The sequence below is a fragment of the Trachemys scripta genome, chromosome 1 (genome assembly GCF_013100865.1).
Source record: "Trachemys scripta elegans isolate TJP31775 chromosome 1, CAS_Tse_1.0, whole genome shotgun sequence".
NCBI lineage: Eukaryota > Metazoa > Chordata > Testudines > Emydidae > Trachemys > Trachemys scripta.
In genome coordinates, this window is record NC_048298.1 from 300,691,479 (window position 1) to 300,710,073 (window position 18,595).

An 18,595-nucleotide genomic window follows, 5' to 3' on the forward strand; every position below is an offset into this window, starting at 1 on the left:
AGATGCCTATAGTCATCCTCGGGGACCCAGCCTACCCGCTAATGCCCTGGCTCATGAAGCCCTATACAGGTGCCCTGGACACTGAAAAAGAACTCTTCAACTACCGGCTGAGCAAGTGCAGAATGGTGGTGGAGTGTGCTTTTGGACGTCTCAAGGGGAGATGGAGAAGCTTGCTGACTCGCTGTGATCTCAGCGAAACCAATATCCCCATTGTTATAGCAGCTTGCTGTGTGCTCCACAATCTCTGTGAGAGCAAGGGGGAGACCTTTATGGCGGGGTGGGAGGTTGAGGAAATTAGCCTGGCTGCTGATTACTCACAGCCAGACAGCCGGGCGATTAGAAGAGACCAGCGGGAAGCGCTGTGCATCCGGGAGGCTTTGAAAGCAAAGTTCCTGAGTGAGCAGGGTAACCTGTGACTTTCTAATTTTGTGTACAGAGAAGCCTTCACCCCACTTCCAACACACGTTTCAAAATAAAAATAGTTCTACTTTGTTAAAGCACACCGTTTTCTTTAATACTGTTTTCGCGGGAATTTTTTAAAACTGGGACGCAGACTGTGGTGCGGAGCGGGTGTAGTGTAGTCGCGCGAATGCAGCTTCTAAACTCAAGGACTGACAGGCTCCGCTGCGGTGGGATGGTTCTTTCAACGGAGCCTGTCACCCCTCCTGATACGGACTGTGTGTATGGGGGGTCTATGTGAGTTTGTGGCAGGGGTGGGACGGTTACAGATCCCCTGCTGTGTGGCTCTGTGATCCTGCCTAAGGACCGCCGCTTAAGATCTCTAACTGCCCTCCCCTGACACAAAGTCACAGAGCAACCCACCCCCCACCACATAACATGAAAAGAACCTCCCAGACTAACCAGGGTAAGTAGTCACTGCATCACTGCACTATGTATGTGCCCTGCTGCTGTGCCTGCCCCCTACTATGTACCCTGCCAAAGGTGACTGTCCTGTCCAATTACCAACCCCCTTTCCCCCCCCTCCTCCAAAAGAACATGATGGAAACAGTAGTTAACAGAAACATATTTTTTATTATCAACTACACATGGGACTGGGAAGTGAAACTTGGACGGGGGCTTGTGTCAGGCGGGAAGGAAAGAACTTGTCAAACTTTGGGGAATGAGAGCCTTCTGCTGCTCGAGCTCTCTGCAGGGGTGGAGTGAGAGTTAGCAGGGACTCTGCCGCCTCTCCTTCTGTGCACTTTGGGTGAAGGGAGTATGGGACTTGGTGGCGGGGGAGGGCGGTTAGAGATGGACTGCAGCGGGGCTCTGTCCTCCTGCCTCCGTTCCTGCAGAACATCCACAAGGCGCCGGAGCGTGTCCGTTTGCTCCCTCAGTAGTCCAAGCAGGGTTTGAGTCGCCTGCTGGTCTTCCTGACGCCACCTCTCCTCCCGATCCATGTTGGCTTGGTGCATTTGGGACAAGTTCTCCCGCCACTGGGTCTGCTGTGCTGCCTGGGCTCGGGAGCAGGCTATAAGCTCTGAGAACATGTCCTCCCGTGTCCTCTTCTTCTTATGCCTAATCCTCCCTAGCCTCTGGGAGTGTGATGACAGGCTAGGTTGTGAGACAGTCGCAGATGGGGCTGTGGGAATGGGAAAAAGGGAGTGAATTCCTCAGAAAGATAAATGTAGTTGTGAACAAAGAACATAGTCTTTCTCTGTGAACAGGACCATGCACAGCACCTATCACATGCGCACTCAGCACAAGGTCGAATTCTCGGCCTTCGCATTCAGTGTCTGGGGTTTTGCAGAGCACTTTTGAGAACCCTGTCAGGACAACGGAATTGCTCTTGCACGCAGACATGGTAAGCCGTAGATTCGTGGCAGCTTAAAACTTTAATATTAGCAATGGCCTCATTTCACATTGAAATCAATGTCGGTCCCTGCTGCCAGCAATCCGGCAAGCAGGAAGTCTGCTCCTGTCCCACACCCTCGCGGCTGTCCCCGGGAACGATCCCTTTCGGCTGACCCTCTCCCGCCTCCACCGCGTGGCTGCAAACCAGCGGTTACAGTTCTGTAAAGGAACGGTAAAGCAGTCCCAACACTAACATTCCCCTACCTCATTCAAAGCAGGTCATCATGAGCGACATCACCCTCATGAGGATCTCTGAGAGCGACAGACAGAGAATGCTCCGGGAAAGCCTTCAAAGACCAGGGCCGTATGCCGCCATGCTGTGCCAAGCAATGATTCCAGAGTACTTGCTAGTCTCGTGGCGCGGCAACGTGTCCTACTACGGAGGACCCAATAAGGCCGCTCTCCCCAAGAACCTAATGCAGCGGATTTCAAATTACCTGCAGGAGAGCTTCCTTGAGATGTCCCAGGAGGATTTCTGCTCCATCCCCGGACATATAGACCGCATCTTACTGTAGCTGCAGTAGCAGGGACTAAACAGTAGAGCGGCTTGGGCAGGACAATCATGCAAAACCGGACATTGCTAGATTTTTTTCAAATTGTTGCACTGCCCATGACTGAACCGTTAAGTTAATCAAACTAATCATGAGAAACCCATTTTTTAAATTGTTAATAATCATGTTCTGTTACAAATAAATGTTTAGATGTTTACAACACTTACTGGATGATCCTTCACCAGATTCTGTGTCCGGGGTAACGGCTGGGGAGGGTTGGTAGGGGATCTCTGTAAGGGTGATGAAGAGATCCTGGCTGTCGGGGAAATCAGCGTTGTGAGCGCTGTCGACTGCCTCGTCCTCCTCATCTCCTTCCTCATCTTCCCCGTCCGCTAACATGTGCGAGGATCCGGCCGTGGACACTATCCCATCCTCAGAGTCCACAGTCAGTGGTGGGGTAGTGGTGGCGGCCGCACCGAGGATGGAATGCAGTGCCTCGTAGAAACGGGATGTCTGGGGATGGGATCCGGAGCGTCCGTTTGCCTCTTTGGTCTTCTGGTAGCCTTGCCTCAGCTCCTTGATTTTCACGCGGCACTGCGTTACATCCCGGCTGTATCCTCTCTCTGCCATGTCTTTAGAGATCTTCTCATAGATCTTTGCATTCCGTCTTTTGGATCGCAGCTCGGAAAGCACGGACTCATCGCCCCACACAGCGATGAGATCCAAGACTTCCCGATCAGTCCATGCTGGGGCCCTCTTTCTATTCTGAGATTGCACTGCCATCAGTGCTGGAGAGCTCTGCATCGTTGCCAGTGCTGCTGAGCTCGCCACGATGTCCAGACAGGAAATGAGATTCAAACTGGCCAGACAGGAAAAGGAATTCAAATTCAAATTTTCCCGGGGCTTTTCCTGTGTGGCAGTTCAGAACATCCGAGCTCTTACTGCTGTCCAGAGCGTCAACAGAGTGGTGCACTGTGGGATAGCTCCTGGAGCTATTAGCGTCGATTTCCATCCACACCTAGCCTAATTCGACATGGCCATGTCGAATTTAGCGCTACTCCCCTCGTCGGGGAGGAGTACAGAAGTCGAATTAAAGAGACCTCTATGTCGAACTAAATACCTTCGCGGTGTGGACGGGTGCAGGGTTAATTCGATGTAACGGCGCTAACTTCGACATAAACGCCTAGTGTAGACCAGGCCTTAAAGTCGCATTTTTCAGGAACATAACTACAACGTTAAGTGAGGAGTTACTGTACCAATTTGAAGTGTATAGTTCTATGGTACTTTTGCTTTTTGGGAGTGAACGGACATCTGTCTGAAGACAAATCTAACAGATGTATACTTGCATGTGGTCCTAACTCAAAGAATTGTCAGTGGTTGTTGACATGCTAATACCATTAGGTAAAGAGTTCTACCTTCTATATGAAGGGAAAAAATACTTTCCTCACTCTGCGTGCTTTGGAACGCCGACAGTTCAGCAAATGAGATTTTTCTAAGATTTGCCTTGCTGCTTGTTTGAATTCGTGTAGCTCATGAAAGGCTTTACTGTTAGCGTTGACTTAGATATTTTCCTAAACAGTGGGATGTATGAAATCCTAAACTTTTTTCCTGCAGTTACAATAATGATTTTTACTGAGTAAGAGCCATTGATTTATATCACGGGGTTAAGCCAAGGTATTTGGTTAGTGTCTTCTGAAAAATGAATTTGTTTGTTCCTTCAGCTAATGTCTCTGTTACATGGGTCGATATTATAGATTTCGTAGCTGGTACAATGAGTTCAGTTTCATAATATGCATTTTTCAGTAAGTGTTATATCACTGTGTATTACCTAACGTCTGAAGTGTAAATTTCACATGGCCTTATTGTACATTTTATTTAGTATTTTATATGTACATGTTGTTCTATGAGCAAGAGTGATTTGACTGTGCAGTAAGCAGATAAAACTCTGAAGACCCAGGCAGCCAGTTTGAAGAGTCAAAAGGTGTAAAGTGGAAAGGTTTTGTTCTTTAAATACAAGAGCAGTGTGGTATTACTATGCAGAGATGATGTTTCCTGAGTTACTGCTGGTTTAACTAATTATGCAGCATCTTTCTTACAGGTCTCCACAAAAGGATGGGTTGTCATGGCCTTCTCAATTTTGGAAAGAAGCTGCTTCGCCGGAAAGTTGTGAACTGGACCAGAGAAGAGAGCAAGCTGTCACGATGCCTCAACACTTTTGACTTGGTAGCTCTTGGTGTAGGTAGCACACTTGGTGCGGGTGTCTATATACTGGCTGGAGCAGTGGCACGAGAAAACGCGGGACCTGCGATTGTTATCTCTTTCTTGATTGCCGCATTGGCTTCTGTATTGGCTGGACTTTGTTATGCAGAATTTGGTGCTAGAGTTCCAAAGACTGGGTCTGCTTATCTCTATAGCTATGTGACTGTGGGTGAGCTGTTGGCATTCATCACTGGTTGGAATTTAATTCTTTCTTATGTGATTGGTAAGTACTGAGGGGCATGCAGAAATACTGTAGCATTCATCCAGAATGCCTGTCTGATTTGTATACTAACTTTCACTTGCACAGTCAGATTGTTATAAAAATAGAAACTACAGAATACCTTGCACCTACAGCAGCCTCCAGAGCTGAGCATTTCAGAGCTCTTTCCGGAAATTCAGTCATCCTATGAACTAGGTAAATATTATAGGTTAACAGTTTGGATCAGTGCCAGGTTGCCACATCTGCTTCCTTTAGTTTAAACGGATTCATGCAATATTGGCGTGAGGCCCTGCTAGCTGTCTACCAGGAATCAGGATTTTTCCTTCTGCCATGGAAGGAAAATCTGGTGTTCAGCTGGCGGGGGGAGGGGGGGCAGTTTCTCACTGCTTCAGCATCTATAGCATTTGCTGATTAAGGACCCAGTCCTGCTTCCATTGAAATCAGTAGGTATTTTGCATTGACTTTAATGGGTGCAGAATTGGGCCCAGTGTGGGTTGCAGCACTCAGGCTCAGATCTTCACAGATATTTAGGTGCCTAACTTCCGCTGATTTCAGTCCAGTGCCCAATCCAGAGCCCCTTGAATTCAATGGAAAATCTCCGATTGACTACAATGGACTTTGGCTCAGGCCCTGAGTAAGTGGACAACTCAGTTCACACTTCTGAGGTTTATAAAGAAACCGTTTTGGTTAATTAAAGATTCGTCCATTTAATCAAGTCATCAAACACTTCAAGTGTGTATTATGGTGCCACTTGTCATGGTGCCAGAGCTCAGGCTGAAACCACCATACGCCAGTTAAGGGAAGAACACTAGCTACAATGACAAACAATTTTCTATTAAATTATTAAAGGGGGGTTTTAAATTACACTTTATGGGAAATATTACCATTAAAACTGAGATTGATTCCCAGGGTGCCTGGCAGAGATCAGATAAAGACTTGCTTGGTGACATATGTGCTGCTTGTCTTGGCTAGTATTGATTCCATTCTGTATATTACGTGAAACCTCTTTACATTCTAGATTTTGTATATGAAATGAGAGAGTGCCAGGTAAGATGCCCAGAAGTTAGTGTTCTGATCTTCTTTTATGAATTAGGTTGATGTCAGGAAGGGGATAACATGTAGTTTAAAAAAACTCCAAACAAACTGATCCCCCTTCCCCTCCCACACACTTCCAGATTTCCAAAATAGGTTCCTCTCAAGGTGTTTTGTTCTATAGAAAAATGTTAATTACCTCTTAGAGATGCATCCTCCAGGGTTTAATTGGAGCAATAAATAGAAGACTTCTGTAGTCCAGCAGTTCTCATTTATCTAGATACTGTACTTATATGGCCATTATCACCATGGTATGAGAGAACCAATAAAGGAGAAGCTGTCAGGGGGATTTTGGCCTAGATAGGGTTGCATGGTCCTGATCCTGCAAACACATTCACTTGAGCAAAGTTAATCATAGGATCTGGGCTTAGATTGGCATTTATGAGACCTTTGTTCTTCTCCTTATGGCTTTCATACTACACCCTAACCTTTTGATAAATGGCTATTTGGTGTGATTTATTTTAAGGTGGCATAATAAAAACAACAATATTTGTATCATCTTAAAATTAAACTAACCTGTTACCATAGTTTACACATACCATTTTACAATGTGTTAAAGTAACATTCAGGTAGAATACCCTTAAATATAGACAGCTCAACTATTTCCCTGATAAAACTGTTGGGGGAAAAAATATCTTGCTCAAATATTACTACAAACTTGTTTGACCCAGAGTTCTGAATCCCAAATATGCATGTGTGTGCATAGCAGGTGCATCCCAGGGGAAGTCCAGGACAATAATTGTGACTCCTTCCTTCCTTCCTCCTTGCTCTTGGGGAAGAAGTAACTTACTACAGTGCATTACAGGGCGTAGCCTCTTCTGACTTTCCTCCTCATGCCAGGTTTGTCCTGCTGGTGGATTTGTTTGGGGACAGAGCAAAGACTGGCCACTGCCTTGTAGGGTGACCACCTTTTCAAAAGTCAAAAGTGGGACTCCCTGGCCCCGACTGCTGCTCTTCCTCTTCCCTCTGAGGCCCTGGCCAGGCTGGAAGCTGGAGCCGGGCCGTCATAAGAGCTGCCTAGGGACGGGCAGCTCTTCACCTGCCCTGGACGGGGGGACAGGGTGCCCGAGAGCAGCTTCCGGCCCCTGTCCCTGCCTGCCAAGGTGCGCCGCCTAGGGCATGTGGAAGTTCCAGGGCTTTCCACAGTGGCCTGACCTCCCTGGACAGCTCTTACTACTGCCCGGCTCTAGCTTCTGGCTTGGGCAAGGGCAGGGCCTGGGGCGGGTGAAGCAGGGGGCAGAGCCTCATGGCAAGAGGGGGCCCACCTCAGCCCACCCCACTGGGAAAAGGCTGGCATCACCCCTGAGCCTTGGGCACAGAGCAGAGCCTTGGGAGGGAATCTGGGACAATTGCTGTCCCAGAGTAGGGCTGCCAACCCTCCAGGATTGGCCTGGAGTCTCCAGGAATTAAAAAAATAATCTTTAATGAAAGATTATGTCATGTGATGAAATCTCCAGGGATACATCCAACCAAAATTGGCAACACTATCCCAGAGTCATGCAGTCTGCATTTCGACACTGTCCTGCCCAATTCGGGATGGGTGTCACTCTACTCCATTCCCTTCTTTGCCAGCTTGCTCACAAGAGGGAGTAGTGACTTGTAACACCACACCTTCATGTGGTTTGAATCTGGGCTCTGTGGCTTGAGCCTTTATTGCCTGAGCAAAAAGACCTACCTATGTCGGCCTAAGCCAAGGCTGTAGCAGGCTCATCAGCATCTGTTAGAGGGGGGTGATGCCCTGCTAAATAGATCTGAGTAACATGGAGCTTGCTTTCCCCTAGCCCTTGTGCTTGGACTTGAGATATGGGCAAGCCCTGCAGGACTCAGTTATGCCCTATCGTTCCCTGCACAGCTGCTAGATTGTCATTATTAGTTTATAATGATCACAAGACCGTCACTCAGATCTTTTTGGCTAAATAGTGGATCTGTGAGAATCAGTTTGTCAGCCTGTATTTTCAATTAGAATTCTTGTTCTTGGTATTAATTTCAGTTTCAGTTGTAAGAGCGATTTCACATCAGTGTTCACAGGGAAAAAATTACAGTTGTTAGGGTGAAAAGTTTTATTAAAAATGGTGCTATATAGTCATAAGTGGTCATTGGCGGGGCCTAACCCTGCCAATACTCATTCCTTGGAGTAGTACCTACTGCTACACTTCATCCTATTGAAGTCGCTGGGACTACATTGTGTCTCAGCAGGTGTTGGCTACAGCTACTGGAATGGCACTGAACGATGCTGGTTCTCTGTCTACTACACTTGCAGCTCAAGCGTGGTCAGCACTGGATCAGCTGCACCTGTTGTCAGCAATGGGGAACTTCTGTAGCCTAAACCACCGCTTTGAGGATAGATATTAAAAAAAACAACCCCTAGATAAAACCAATTTGAATGCTGGTCTGTTCTGTAGCTCCTTGGATGTGCATTAGATGCATGCGTTTAAAGAAGTTAGACAGTGAGGAGAAGGAAAGGAAGTATTAATGCTGAAAGAGTGTTGAGGGATTTTTAATCTTCAAAAGCTCCAAAGTTATTTACATCTTGTCCGAATTTGCGACTGCATTTCAGCATTTATCTTGCAGTGCGGTATTTTTCTGTTCCTGCTGTAGAACTTGAACATGGATTTACCCCGCACTCCAGGATTTCTCTTGTATGATAGCTTCTATTTCCTAGGCAATACTTCAAGCTGTGGGGTGGTTGAGTAGCTCAAGAATTGGGTTTGAAATCCATGGGTCCTGCTTTGCTCTCTGTTAAGGACTGACCTGGCTCCCACTCTCCCAGTGAGTCAGCTGGAATCAGTAGAGTCGCTCTGGATTTTCAGCAGTGTGACTGAGCAGAATTTATCTCCCTGTAACCCCAGGTTTGAATCACAAAGCAGGGACCAGTTTGCATTTTCCTTCAACTCCCATTCAGTCAGTGGGAGCTGTTCCTGCTCACGGGAGGGATGTACAGCATTGGGGATAACACTGTGACTTAAAAGGAGGAGGCCCAGTATATCTTATACGCTCCTGTGATTTGCTTTTCCTGCTAACCTGCTCATCCCCCTTTTCCCGTCTTAGGGCTTCTTTCTCCTCTCACACCAGCGTTTACACTCGTGGAACACCTTTGAAGTAAGTGGTTTACTCCAGTGTGGGAAGCGGTTTCCTCACAAGGAATCTTGGTGGCATGAAGGCTGCTGGGGGAGGGTAAGCAATTGCTAGGCTAGGACTTCTGCGAGAGGGGTTTTCTCCTGAGATTTGGGTTTGTAGAGAAGCTGAACCTCCAAGTGGACCCGTGGGCGAGGGTTCACTATTCACCCCTGCTAACTGAATAGCAGGGATCAGCTGCACCCTTCTTGGGCTGATCCCTGCTGCTGTCATGCAGCAATAAGTAGTGCCGCTCATTTAGAAATATTTTCTAGTCATGAAAAGTGCTGTGTTTCCTTCCTGTTTTCTGGTAGGAACATCAAGCGTGGCCAGAGCATGGAGTGCGACGTTTGATGAACTCATAGGCAAGCACATTGAGCGCTTCTGCCAAGAGCACATGACCATGAACGCTCCGGGGGTGCTAGCAGAATATCCAGATATCTTCTCTGTTCTCATCATCTTCATCTTAACAGGTAAAACCTTTGGGAAGGTTGCTGGGATGATACTTACTTTTCTGTAAGTTCATTGTTTGCTTTTGGTGAACGAGCAGAAACCCTCATTTATTTTGGACAATTTATTAAAGGCTCTTTTGTTTGCCCAAAAGTGTCGGATTGACCTATTTAGCAGCTGTGGAGTTCAAACTCTGCACATCCTGTTTGCAAGCTCTTTCATTAGGGGAGCATTCAAGGTGTTTACAGGAACATTGGTGAAACAATCAATCTTTATACCATGTAGAGTAAGACAGGGAGATTTGTTACCCTGAGACAGGTATGGAGGGCTTTTTTTTAACGCTATTGCAGAGGGACTCTGTTCTATTACTCTAACTCCCACTCTGATGATCTGCCAGTTTATATAGCACACTGGCCAGGAAAATGTGGGGGGAAAGGATGGAACTAAGTAACACCCTGGTGCATGACTGTTTATTTTAAAATATGTGGACTTCAATTTGCAGCAGTGATTGCAGGACTCAAGAGAAATAATTCTGCATGAAAAATAAACTGGTTTCTCTCTTTCCATAACATCCAAAACATGTCTTCGGTTTTCAATTGGAATGCAAGGAGTATTTTGTACAAGAGCAGGAATTAAAATGAAAACCCAGCTGAACTTTCACCCAAATATTAGACTGAACCTTTCAAAACTTTGTCAAATGACATATTAATTAAAAGAAAATCATTTTCCTGCACCTGTATGCTTCCTAGCGGGTAGGAGATACCATGATACCACAACAGAGGCTCTTCTTGCAATACTTTAGGCCTGATCAGAAGCAGGAAGTGTCAGAACTCTCACAAGGAACCATGTTCTTATGAGGTTCCCAGCCGTAGGCCCTGTTTTTGCAAGCCCTTTGATGAGTGTAGAACTCCCGTTGAAATCCATCAGAACCCCTCACGTACAGGGCTTGAAGTGCTGAGCTCCGAGTTAGCAGATGTGAGGGAAGATTCTGTACTCAGTTAATCTAGATGTAATGGAGTGGCTCCAGATGTAAAATGGTCTGACTGATCAGAATTTGGCCCCGGAGGTTCCATTTGGGTTTGATTTGGATCAGTAGTCAAACGTATGTGCTTACTTAAATTTCTTTATCTGTAGAGTGTCACCCACTGCTATTTGAGAGCAAAACTGTGTCAGCAGCTTTTTTCTACTGCATGGGAAACCTCTTCAGATTTTGAACATCTTGCAAAAAGGCTAAACCTTTGCAGCTGCAGCAAGCTTCTGAATAAGCAGCTTTATTTCCACATATAAGCATTGGCAGAGCTAGGTTTTGCAACTGGGTCATTGGTGGCAGGCTGGAGAGCAAGCCCACTCCACACTACGCAGCAGTGGTGGCTCCCGGGCTGGGACGGGCTCCTCGCTCCTGACGTTGCGACCTGGCGCACGAGCTCACTGCAACATTCAGGTTTGGCCCAGCACGACAGAGAGGCAGCCGGGTCAAATTTGAGTGAGTGGTGTTGTGACATGGCACACAAGGTCACGTGGTACTGCGACCCTGTGCTTCGTGTCACAATGCCTGGAGCAGGGAGCTGGGCCCAGCTGCTGCTGCCAGGTGAGTGCACAGCAGACTCTCGCTCCAGCCCTGTGAGAAAGGTGCCACACATGCACCTAAAGCCTGTGGTGTCCCCGCGCCCACTTCTATTAGCTCTGCCACTGTATATATGTCCTGTAGTTTATGCCTGTCTCAGCTCTTGAGAATCACCTACTTTTTGGTGCCTGATTTCTTATTTTCTGGTTGCCCACCCTGCTTTATCTAGATCTGCTGCTGTGTCCACCGCCTATTTCATTGCTTATTTCCTTGTTTCAAAAATACAAACTTGGGCCTTTGTTGTATAGGAGGTCAGACTAGACAATCACAACAGTCCCTTCTCACCATATAATCTATGAACTCCACATCTGTGACTGAAATAAACTCTCTGTTGGCCAAATCCTGGTCCCATCACAGTGTTCCCCCCACACACACACACACCCAGTGCTTAATTTGTGCCAGGGCTTGCCAGGGCTGAGCCCTGGCACCTCTAGGCTTGGCAGTTCCTAGCCCCAGCACCTCTCGGTTTGCTGCATCAGTGATGAATGTAAAAAAATTGCTTGACCGTCAGCGCCTCTTTCATTAGAAATTAAGCACTGCTCACACTTCATGTTGATGTTTATCACGAAGACTACATGTTAGATTTTGGTTACACAGGTAACCTCTTTCTTAAACAGCAAGCAAGGGAGTAGGAATGCTAGTTATTAGCTAAAGATTGAAAAAGAGAAACAAAATCTGTTATTCTAAATGCAGAGTGCTGACTCGTTGTTGTTATTGCTGGCACTTTTAAAAATATGCTATTCATTAAGATGAAAGTTTTTAAAGAAATGGGCTGAAATCTTGCTCACAGCGAAGTCAATGCCAGAACTCCCCTTGGCTACAGTGGGGTCAGGATTTTCCCCATGACTTTTTCCTCTGTGATTTATAACACAAGAACTAGGGGTCACCAAATGAAATTAATAGGCAGCAGGTTTAAAACAAATAAAAGGAAGTATTCACACAGTGCACAGTCAACCTGTGGAACTCCTTGCCAGAGGATGTTGTGAAGGCCAAGACCATAACAGGATTCAAAAAAGAACTAGATAAATTCATGGAGGATAGGCCCATCAATGGCTATTAGCCAGGATGGGCAGGGATGGTGTCCCTAGCCTCTGTTTGCCAGAAGCTGGGAATGAGCGACAGGGGATGGATCACTTGATGATTACCTGTTCTGTTCATTCCCTCTGGGGCACCTGGCACTGGCACCTGTCGGAAGACAGGATACTGGGCTAGATGGACCTTTGGTCTAACCCAGTAGGGCCATTCTTTTGTGCTTATGATTCGTTCAATTTAAGTGTCAGGTAACTGACCTGCTGTGTCTGATCCCTGCACTGGCATGATACCTGCCCATCTTCCCAAGGAACTGTTGAAGGTGGCTGGTACTGGTGACTTCTGCGATTTAGCCAGGGTCTGCATGACCACAATGAGGTACTTCACAAAAATCACCAATGATGCTTTCTCCAAGGCCTAGAGCTAATCAGATCTGTGGTCTCTGGATGGAGTTTGTATTTACCAAGGGCTCAGTCCTATTGACTTTAATAAGACTGTTTTCATGGAAAAAAAGGTTTGCAGGGTTGGACCCTATCTTTTTGTATTAGACTTTTACTCAACCTAGCAGCTTTCCAGTGTAGAGAGACCACTTAAATGGTATTTTATTAGCACAATAATGCAGTGAGAGAGACATGCACAAAAAGTCAGGGCTTCCCTTTGCTCTGCTGCGTCTGGGCCATGTACTGTTGTTGAAGGAATGTCTGATTGTTCTTTGTAATTTTTCCAGGGCTTTTAACTTGCGGAGTGAAAGAATCCGCAATGGTAAACAAAATATTCACCTGCATCAACGTTCTCGTCCTTGGCTTCGTTATGGTGTCAGGCTTTGTGAAGGGATCAGTCAAAAACTGGCATCTCACCATTGACGACATCTATAACACGACCAATGCTTCATGTAGAGACAAGTACGTCACAGCATTTCTTCTCTTCTCACGTTTGCTTATTCAAGTCGATCCGTTTTCAGGGACCACTCAGAGATTCACGCATGGTTATTATGGGCCAAATTCCAAGGCTTTGCCAAGTGGTCACTCGGTCTGCACTCAAGCAGAAATCCCATGAATGTCAGTGGGAGCTCTGCATGAGGTTAGGTTGACTAGACAGTTGGGATTAGATCACCTGTGATTAAAAACCACAGCTGGGAGGCCATGTGGGAGAAAACCCCTGTGAGGATCTCATTGCTAAGAGGGTGAGAGGGACGTGGACACATTCTGGCTCTGAATAAGGAATTTAAGGTTGGGTTCTATTTCTGTAACAACATCTCCTAAGTGTTTAAATTGGATGAATCCTATCGTTTCTGAAATCATTTGAGCAGTGAAATGTTTTATAGTTGTTTTCCACCATGGTTTGGGCATATATACAGTGCTGGAAGGCATTTAAATAGTCGTTGTCCAGCTTGAGTCATTTAAACCAGTAAATGTACTAGGAGATTTTCTGTGAAGCTTTCTAGTAACACTGTCATCGCTGTGCACACTTCAGCGCTGTCAAGTTATCCCTCTCTTCTCCTAAATCTGGGACTGATCACCCACTTGGTTCTTGCCTCTTCTGGAATTTGCGCAGTTATTTCTGGCCAGGGCTCTGCTGCTATTGAAAGCTTCCATTTTATGAATCTGCATTTAGATAAAGGACAGGAAAAGAAAGAAACAATTTTGGGCCAAATCCTCATGTGGTTTATTTCCATATGGGAGTTAATGGGCCTTTGCTTAGTTATACGGGTTCAGGATCCGGCCCTTGCTGTGCAAAAAGAAAAAAACCTGACTAATGAAAAAGGGATACACAGCAAATGCAATTAACTGCTGCAAAAATGTATGGATTATATGTTTAACCACGAAGTGCAAGCAGCTCTTCTCAGAACAACTCTTCACGCTGGGGGAAAAAGCAGATTAGCATCTGGAGAGATAGTCCCAGGTAGCAGTGCTGCACAGAAGTGTCAGCTGTCATTACATCACTTGTTAATTCAGGGTGGAGACAAGTCAGTTTATCAGCAATGTGAATTAGCACAATGAAAGTAGTAGTCATAATGGACCCGTTTAGAAGTGAATACACAGGCACCTGCTTATAGTAATTTTGGATGTAAAGAAACTTCTGGGAGTGGGCCAAGGCATGAGGTCCATTAGTACTAAGGCAAACCTATTGAAGTCAATGGCCCAGTAGGCTAGTAGGCACCCAGTGAGATTTTCAAAAGTGCCCAAGCAGATTTGGCACCTACCTTCCATTAATTTCAATGCAGTTAAGTACCTAACCTGCTTGGATGCTATTGCATCCCAGTAGATACCTATCTGAATCTTCAATACGTAAATACCTTTGAAATCTGCCCTAAGCACCTCAGTTAAAATGTAAATCCCAGATTATTTGGGTGCATTGCTGTGTGCAAATCAGAAATCCAGTTATCATGATGCTGCAAATCTTTTTCCCTGGCCCAGGCCTGAGTCAGGCAGCTCAGCAGTGAAGAGGTTGGCAGGGATTGTGGAGGCAGGAATTCTTCCCTCAGGCTGCGGAATGCAGCAGAGCTGCTCTGAGGCTGCTACTGCATGTCCTCCCTGGGCTTGTTTGGCTGGTGGATCTAATGGCTCTACCAGTCCTGGCTTGCTACCTAAGCCCCTTGTGCCTGGGTGCAGGGAAATCCCAAAAAGCATAGTTCTACAGCAAGCTGGCGTGGTGCAGGCCCCTGGCCTGGGCTCCCCACATCCTGCCCACCCCTCTGCACTGCAACCATTTGATTCAGATGCATGTAGGGCCTTTTATGGGCCTCATTTGGTTTTCAGGATTCAGCCCATAGTGGATTTATTCTCTGGTAAATAATTCCCTCTGTACAAGAGGACACAACATGACTCAGCACCAGCATTGCCCTGCATGTCGTGATAATTATTCACTTTAATTACAGCTTTTTCACCCATTAGAATTGCATTTTGGTGACATGTGCCAGGGGAGCTGGGGTTTGTGCCTAGTTTAGCTGCATCTCCAGAAACATCAACATTCGACTGTCTAAATTATTTTCACATGTAATGGGGCTTCCAAACTTAGAGGACTTAGCTGTTTATATAGCTGACTGAATTGACAAATCCAGGGCTTAGATTATTTAATGGCCCTAATTTAATTTTTATTAATGCCTTAATTATAGGCGCAAAGTTGTGCCCACAGTTATTTACACAAGCAAAACTGGAGGCCAGTGTGAGCACACTCATGAACAGGTATAAAGCTACTGTGAGCAATGTTCCCTCTAATTTTTTTCACCCATGTGCGGAATGAATTTTGTTATGTGCACCAATATCAAGCTAATGTGCGGATGTGCGCCACCAGTAGAAACAAAAAACCTATATAGATCTATATATTTTTTAAAAAGTTACCATAGGGATAATTACTCCAGCCAGGACAGGTTAGGCATTTTAGAACTCACTACTCAAAGAATTAATTTAAGCTTAAGAGAGAAATAAAAATAATGAAATGCATAGACCAGTCAAAAAAATAAAGTAGCACTTTGAAAGAATAAAATTACAAAGAATATATGTGCATTGCAGGAAGTATCAAGAAGTAACAACAATAACAACAACACAAATATGTTGGGAGGTGAGTGTGAAAGAGTGTGTGTGTGTGTATGTTAGACAGAGACAGTGTGTATGTGTATGACACAGTGTGTGTGTGTGAGAGAGACACACACTCTGTGTGTGTGTGTGTGTGTGTGTGTGTGTGTGTGTGTGAGAGAGAGAGAGAGACACACACACATCTCTCCCCTCCCCAGCCTTGGGAGAGGCGTCTCTCTCCGGCTGCTGCAGCCCTGGGGCTGGGTCCGGGGGAGAGAGGCACCTCTCTCGTACCTGCCGCAGCCCTGGCCAGAGTTGGGGCTGGGAAAGAGGCGACTCATTCATCCCTGCTGCCGGGGAGAGGCGCGCCTCTCCCATCCCTGCTGCAGCCCTGGCTGGAACCGGGGCCACGGGATTGAGGTATCTTCCCCTCCTCCCAAGCCCTGCATGCCCCAAGCTCCCCCGAGCCCTCATTACCTCACCCCACTGCCCCAACCCTCCACATTCTCCACACTCACCTGTGTGCGCACGTATGCGGCTGCTGCGTGGCCTTTGATGGCCTTGTGTGCGGCCGCGCAGGTGTGCACCTTAGAGGAACAGACTGTGAGTGGAGTTTCATTTAGCTGCCTTATTAGTGGCTAGTGTTAACCGAGGTTACATGGTATTTTGCACTTCTCCCTGCCCACAGAAATTGAATGCATTTTAGTCACATTTTGAAAATTGGTAAAATTATTTTTAAAAATTCCACTGGGGCAGGAGAGGTTTTTTCTACAGAGATCTAAGATTTCCCCTTTTCTCCCTAGTGCTGGTGGGGCTTGACCTGTCAGACTGAAAGTAGCTGTGTGGATGTTATGGCAGAGGAGAGGCTTGAGCTAGCCTCCGGATTTCAGGATGGGTCGGAGCTCAGGCCTCCACTGGTGCCACAATGTCCACGCCGCTATTTTTGGCGCACTAGCATGAGCCCTGCTAACACAAGCTGGTTTGCCTGAGCAGGGAGGCTCACTCCTTGCTTCAGTGTAGACTTACCCGAAATTACCTGATAAAACGAAAGGTTTCCTCTTGACCTGATTGCATTTGTAGCCACCTTCTTTGGGCCCTGATCATTTGCAATCTATGCACATGCTTAACTCACCTGCTGAGAGTAGCCCTGTTTACTACAATGGGACTGCTCAGAGTGCAGCATGGGTTTAAGTCTTTTCAGGATTTAGGGCCTACCTAAAAATCCTTACAGTAGTAAGCAGGAGATGTAATATTTGAAAATTAAAATCTGATGAGGCCATATTTTGGCCAGAGTTATTTAAAATAAACTTTTGTTTAAAATAGAAGCTCAATGGAGGACCTGAAAGTGGGTAAACTTCCTATGAGCATTTGTATCCATTCACCATTTTCAGAATTAAATAAGTTTAAACTTTTTTGCCAGGTTGAGATGTTAGGAGACTAAGTTCAGTCTTTCCTCTCCCCTCCTCCTCCCACCTCAGCCATGTTAATAAACCCTAGAAAACAATGGACGATCTGAGCAAGCCTTAAATGCTGAGTGTTCAAAGTGTTCCCTAGCCGGTCACAGGCTGACTCAAATCTCTATGTAGTGTAAGCTGTCGCACATGCCATCGTCTCCTCTATAAGTCTGTTGACCATGTGTACCTGAAAACACTCTCCCTCCAGCTCCAGTTAGGGTGGATTCTGTTACAGACCTCAGGAATGCACTTCAGATAGGTGTCTGTACCGAGGCAGAATCTCTCCTGATCTCTTGTTCTTTTCAGTCAAACACAGGTAGATCTGAACCATGGTGTTGGGGGGTTTATGCCCTTTGGATTCAATGGAGTCCTCTCAGGGGCAGCCACATGCTTTTACGCCTTCGTAGGATTTGACTGTATTGCCACCACAGGTAAGCAGAAAACTCTCATTGTGAAAGAACACTTGTTTCCCATTATGAGCTTGGCTGCCCTCAGTCACATCACATGACACAATTTACAAATAACTCAAACCTCTTCTCAGCTGAATTAGGAAATCATGCCGTGCACTAGCTGTCTTATGGAATCACTTCATCTTTTCAGTTTTAGGGTCACCCATCCATCCTTCTTCTCCCGCCTGTTGTTTCTAAATTTAAGACTTGCATTGTACACTCTGAGACAGGGAACATCTTTTATTCTAGATTTGTACAGTTGCTAGCACATTGGGTCCCTGATCCTGACTGGGAACCTCTAGTTGCTACTATAATGCAAATAAATAATATTTCTGATTTCATTCACTGAACAGCACATCCAGATGGTTGCCCATCCATTCTTTGTTCTTCTGAGATTCCAGGACTTCCCATTTTATGTTGGTTTGGAAAACTTCAAGAATAGGCTTCCACTGCACTGAGTCCTAGCTGAAACCAGGAAATGCAGCAGTGCGCTATGCTGAAGTGTGGGGCAGTGGGGAGAAATGATCTTGGGCTAAGTACAGGATTGGGAGTCAAGAGACAGGGCTCTGTTCCCAGCTCTGATATGGTCGTCTTGTATGATCTCGAGGCAGTCTCTTGGCCTCATGGATCCTGATCTACAAGGTGCTCAAGAGAGCTGACTAGTCACAGGTTTTAATGGGTTTTTTGTGGGGGAGGGGAGGTTGGAGGGGGAGGTTGGGAGGAGGGGTGGCTAGAAAAATGGCCTTTTTTCAAAATTAGAAATTTTGGCAAAACATTTGTTTTCAAAGTTTTCGGTTTCATAATATGGAAACGTAGGTTTTGGGGAGTTTTCTCGTCTTTATTTCCCCCAGAGTAAAATGAATACAAGAAACTGAGATGGGGGTGAGGGAGGAGAAAGGATGGACAAAAGAAGGATGGTGATAAATTAGAGGGGGTTCAGAGAAGAGCCAGGAGAATGATTAAAGGATTAGAAACCCTGCCTTATATTATTAGATTCCAGGAGCTTAGTCTATTTAGCTTAACAAAGGGAAGGTTAAGGAGTGA

At 46.0% G+C, this 18,595-nt stretch overlaps 1 protein-coding gene across 1 annotated transcript in view; it reads left to right on the forward strand.

Moving 5' to 3' along the window:
- SLC7A1 (solute carrier family 7 member 1) overlaps positions 1-18,595 on the forward strand; it is a 74,076-nt gene that overhangs the window by 40,786 nt on the left and 14,695 nt on the right. The window contains exons 2-5 of the mRNA XM_034758686.1: positions 4,444-4,827; positions 9,345-9,503; positions 12,861-13,035; positions 17,409-17,533. Of these exons, the coding sequence (XP_034614577.1) occupies positions 4,458-4,827; positions 9,345-9,503; positions 12,861-13,035; positions 17,409-17,533 (829 nt within the window). The 5' untranslated portion in view covers positions 4,444-4,457. The remainder of the gene's footprint in view (positions 1-4,443; positions 4,828-9,344; positions 9,504-12,860; positions 13,036-17,408; positions 17,534-18,595) is intronic.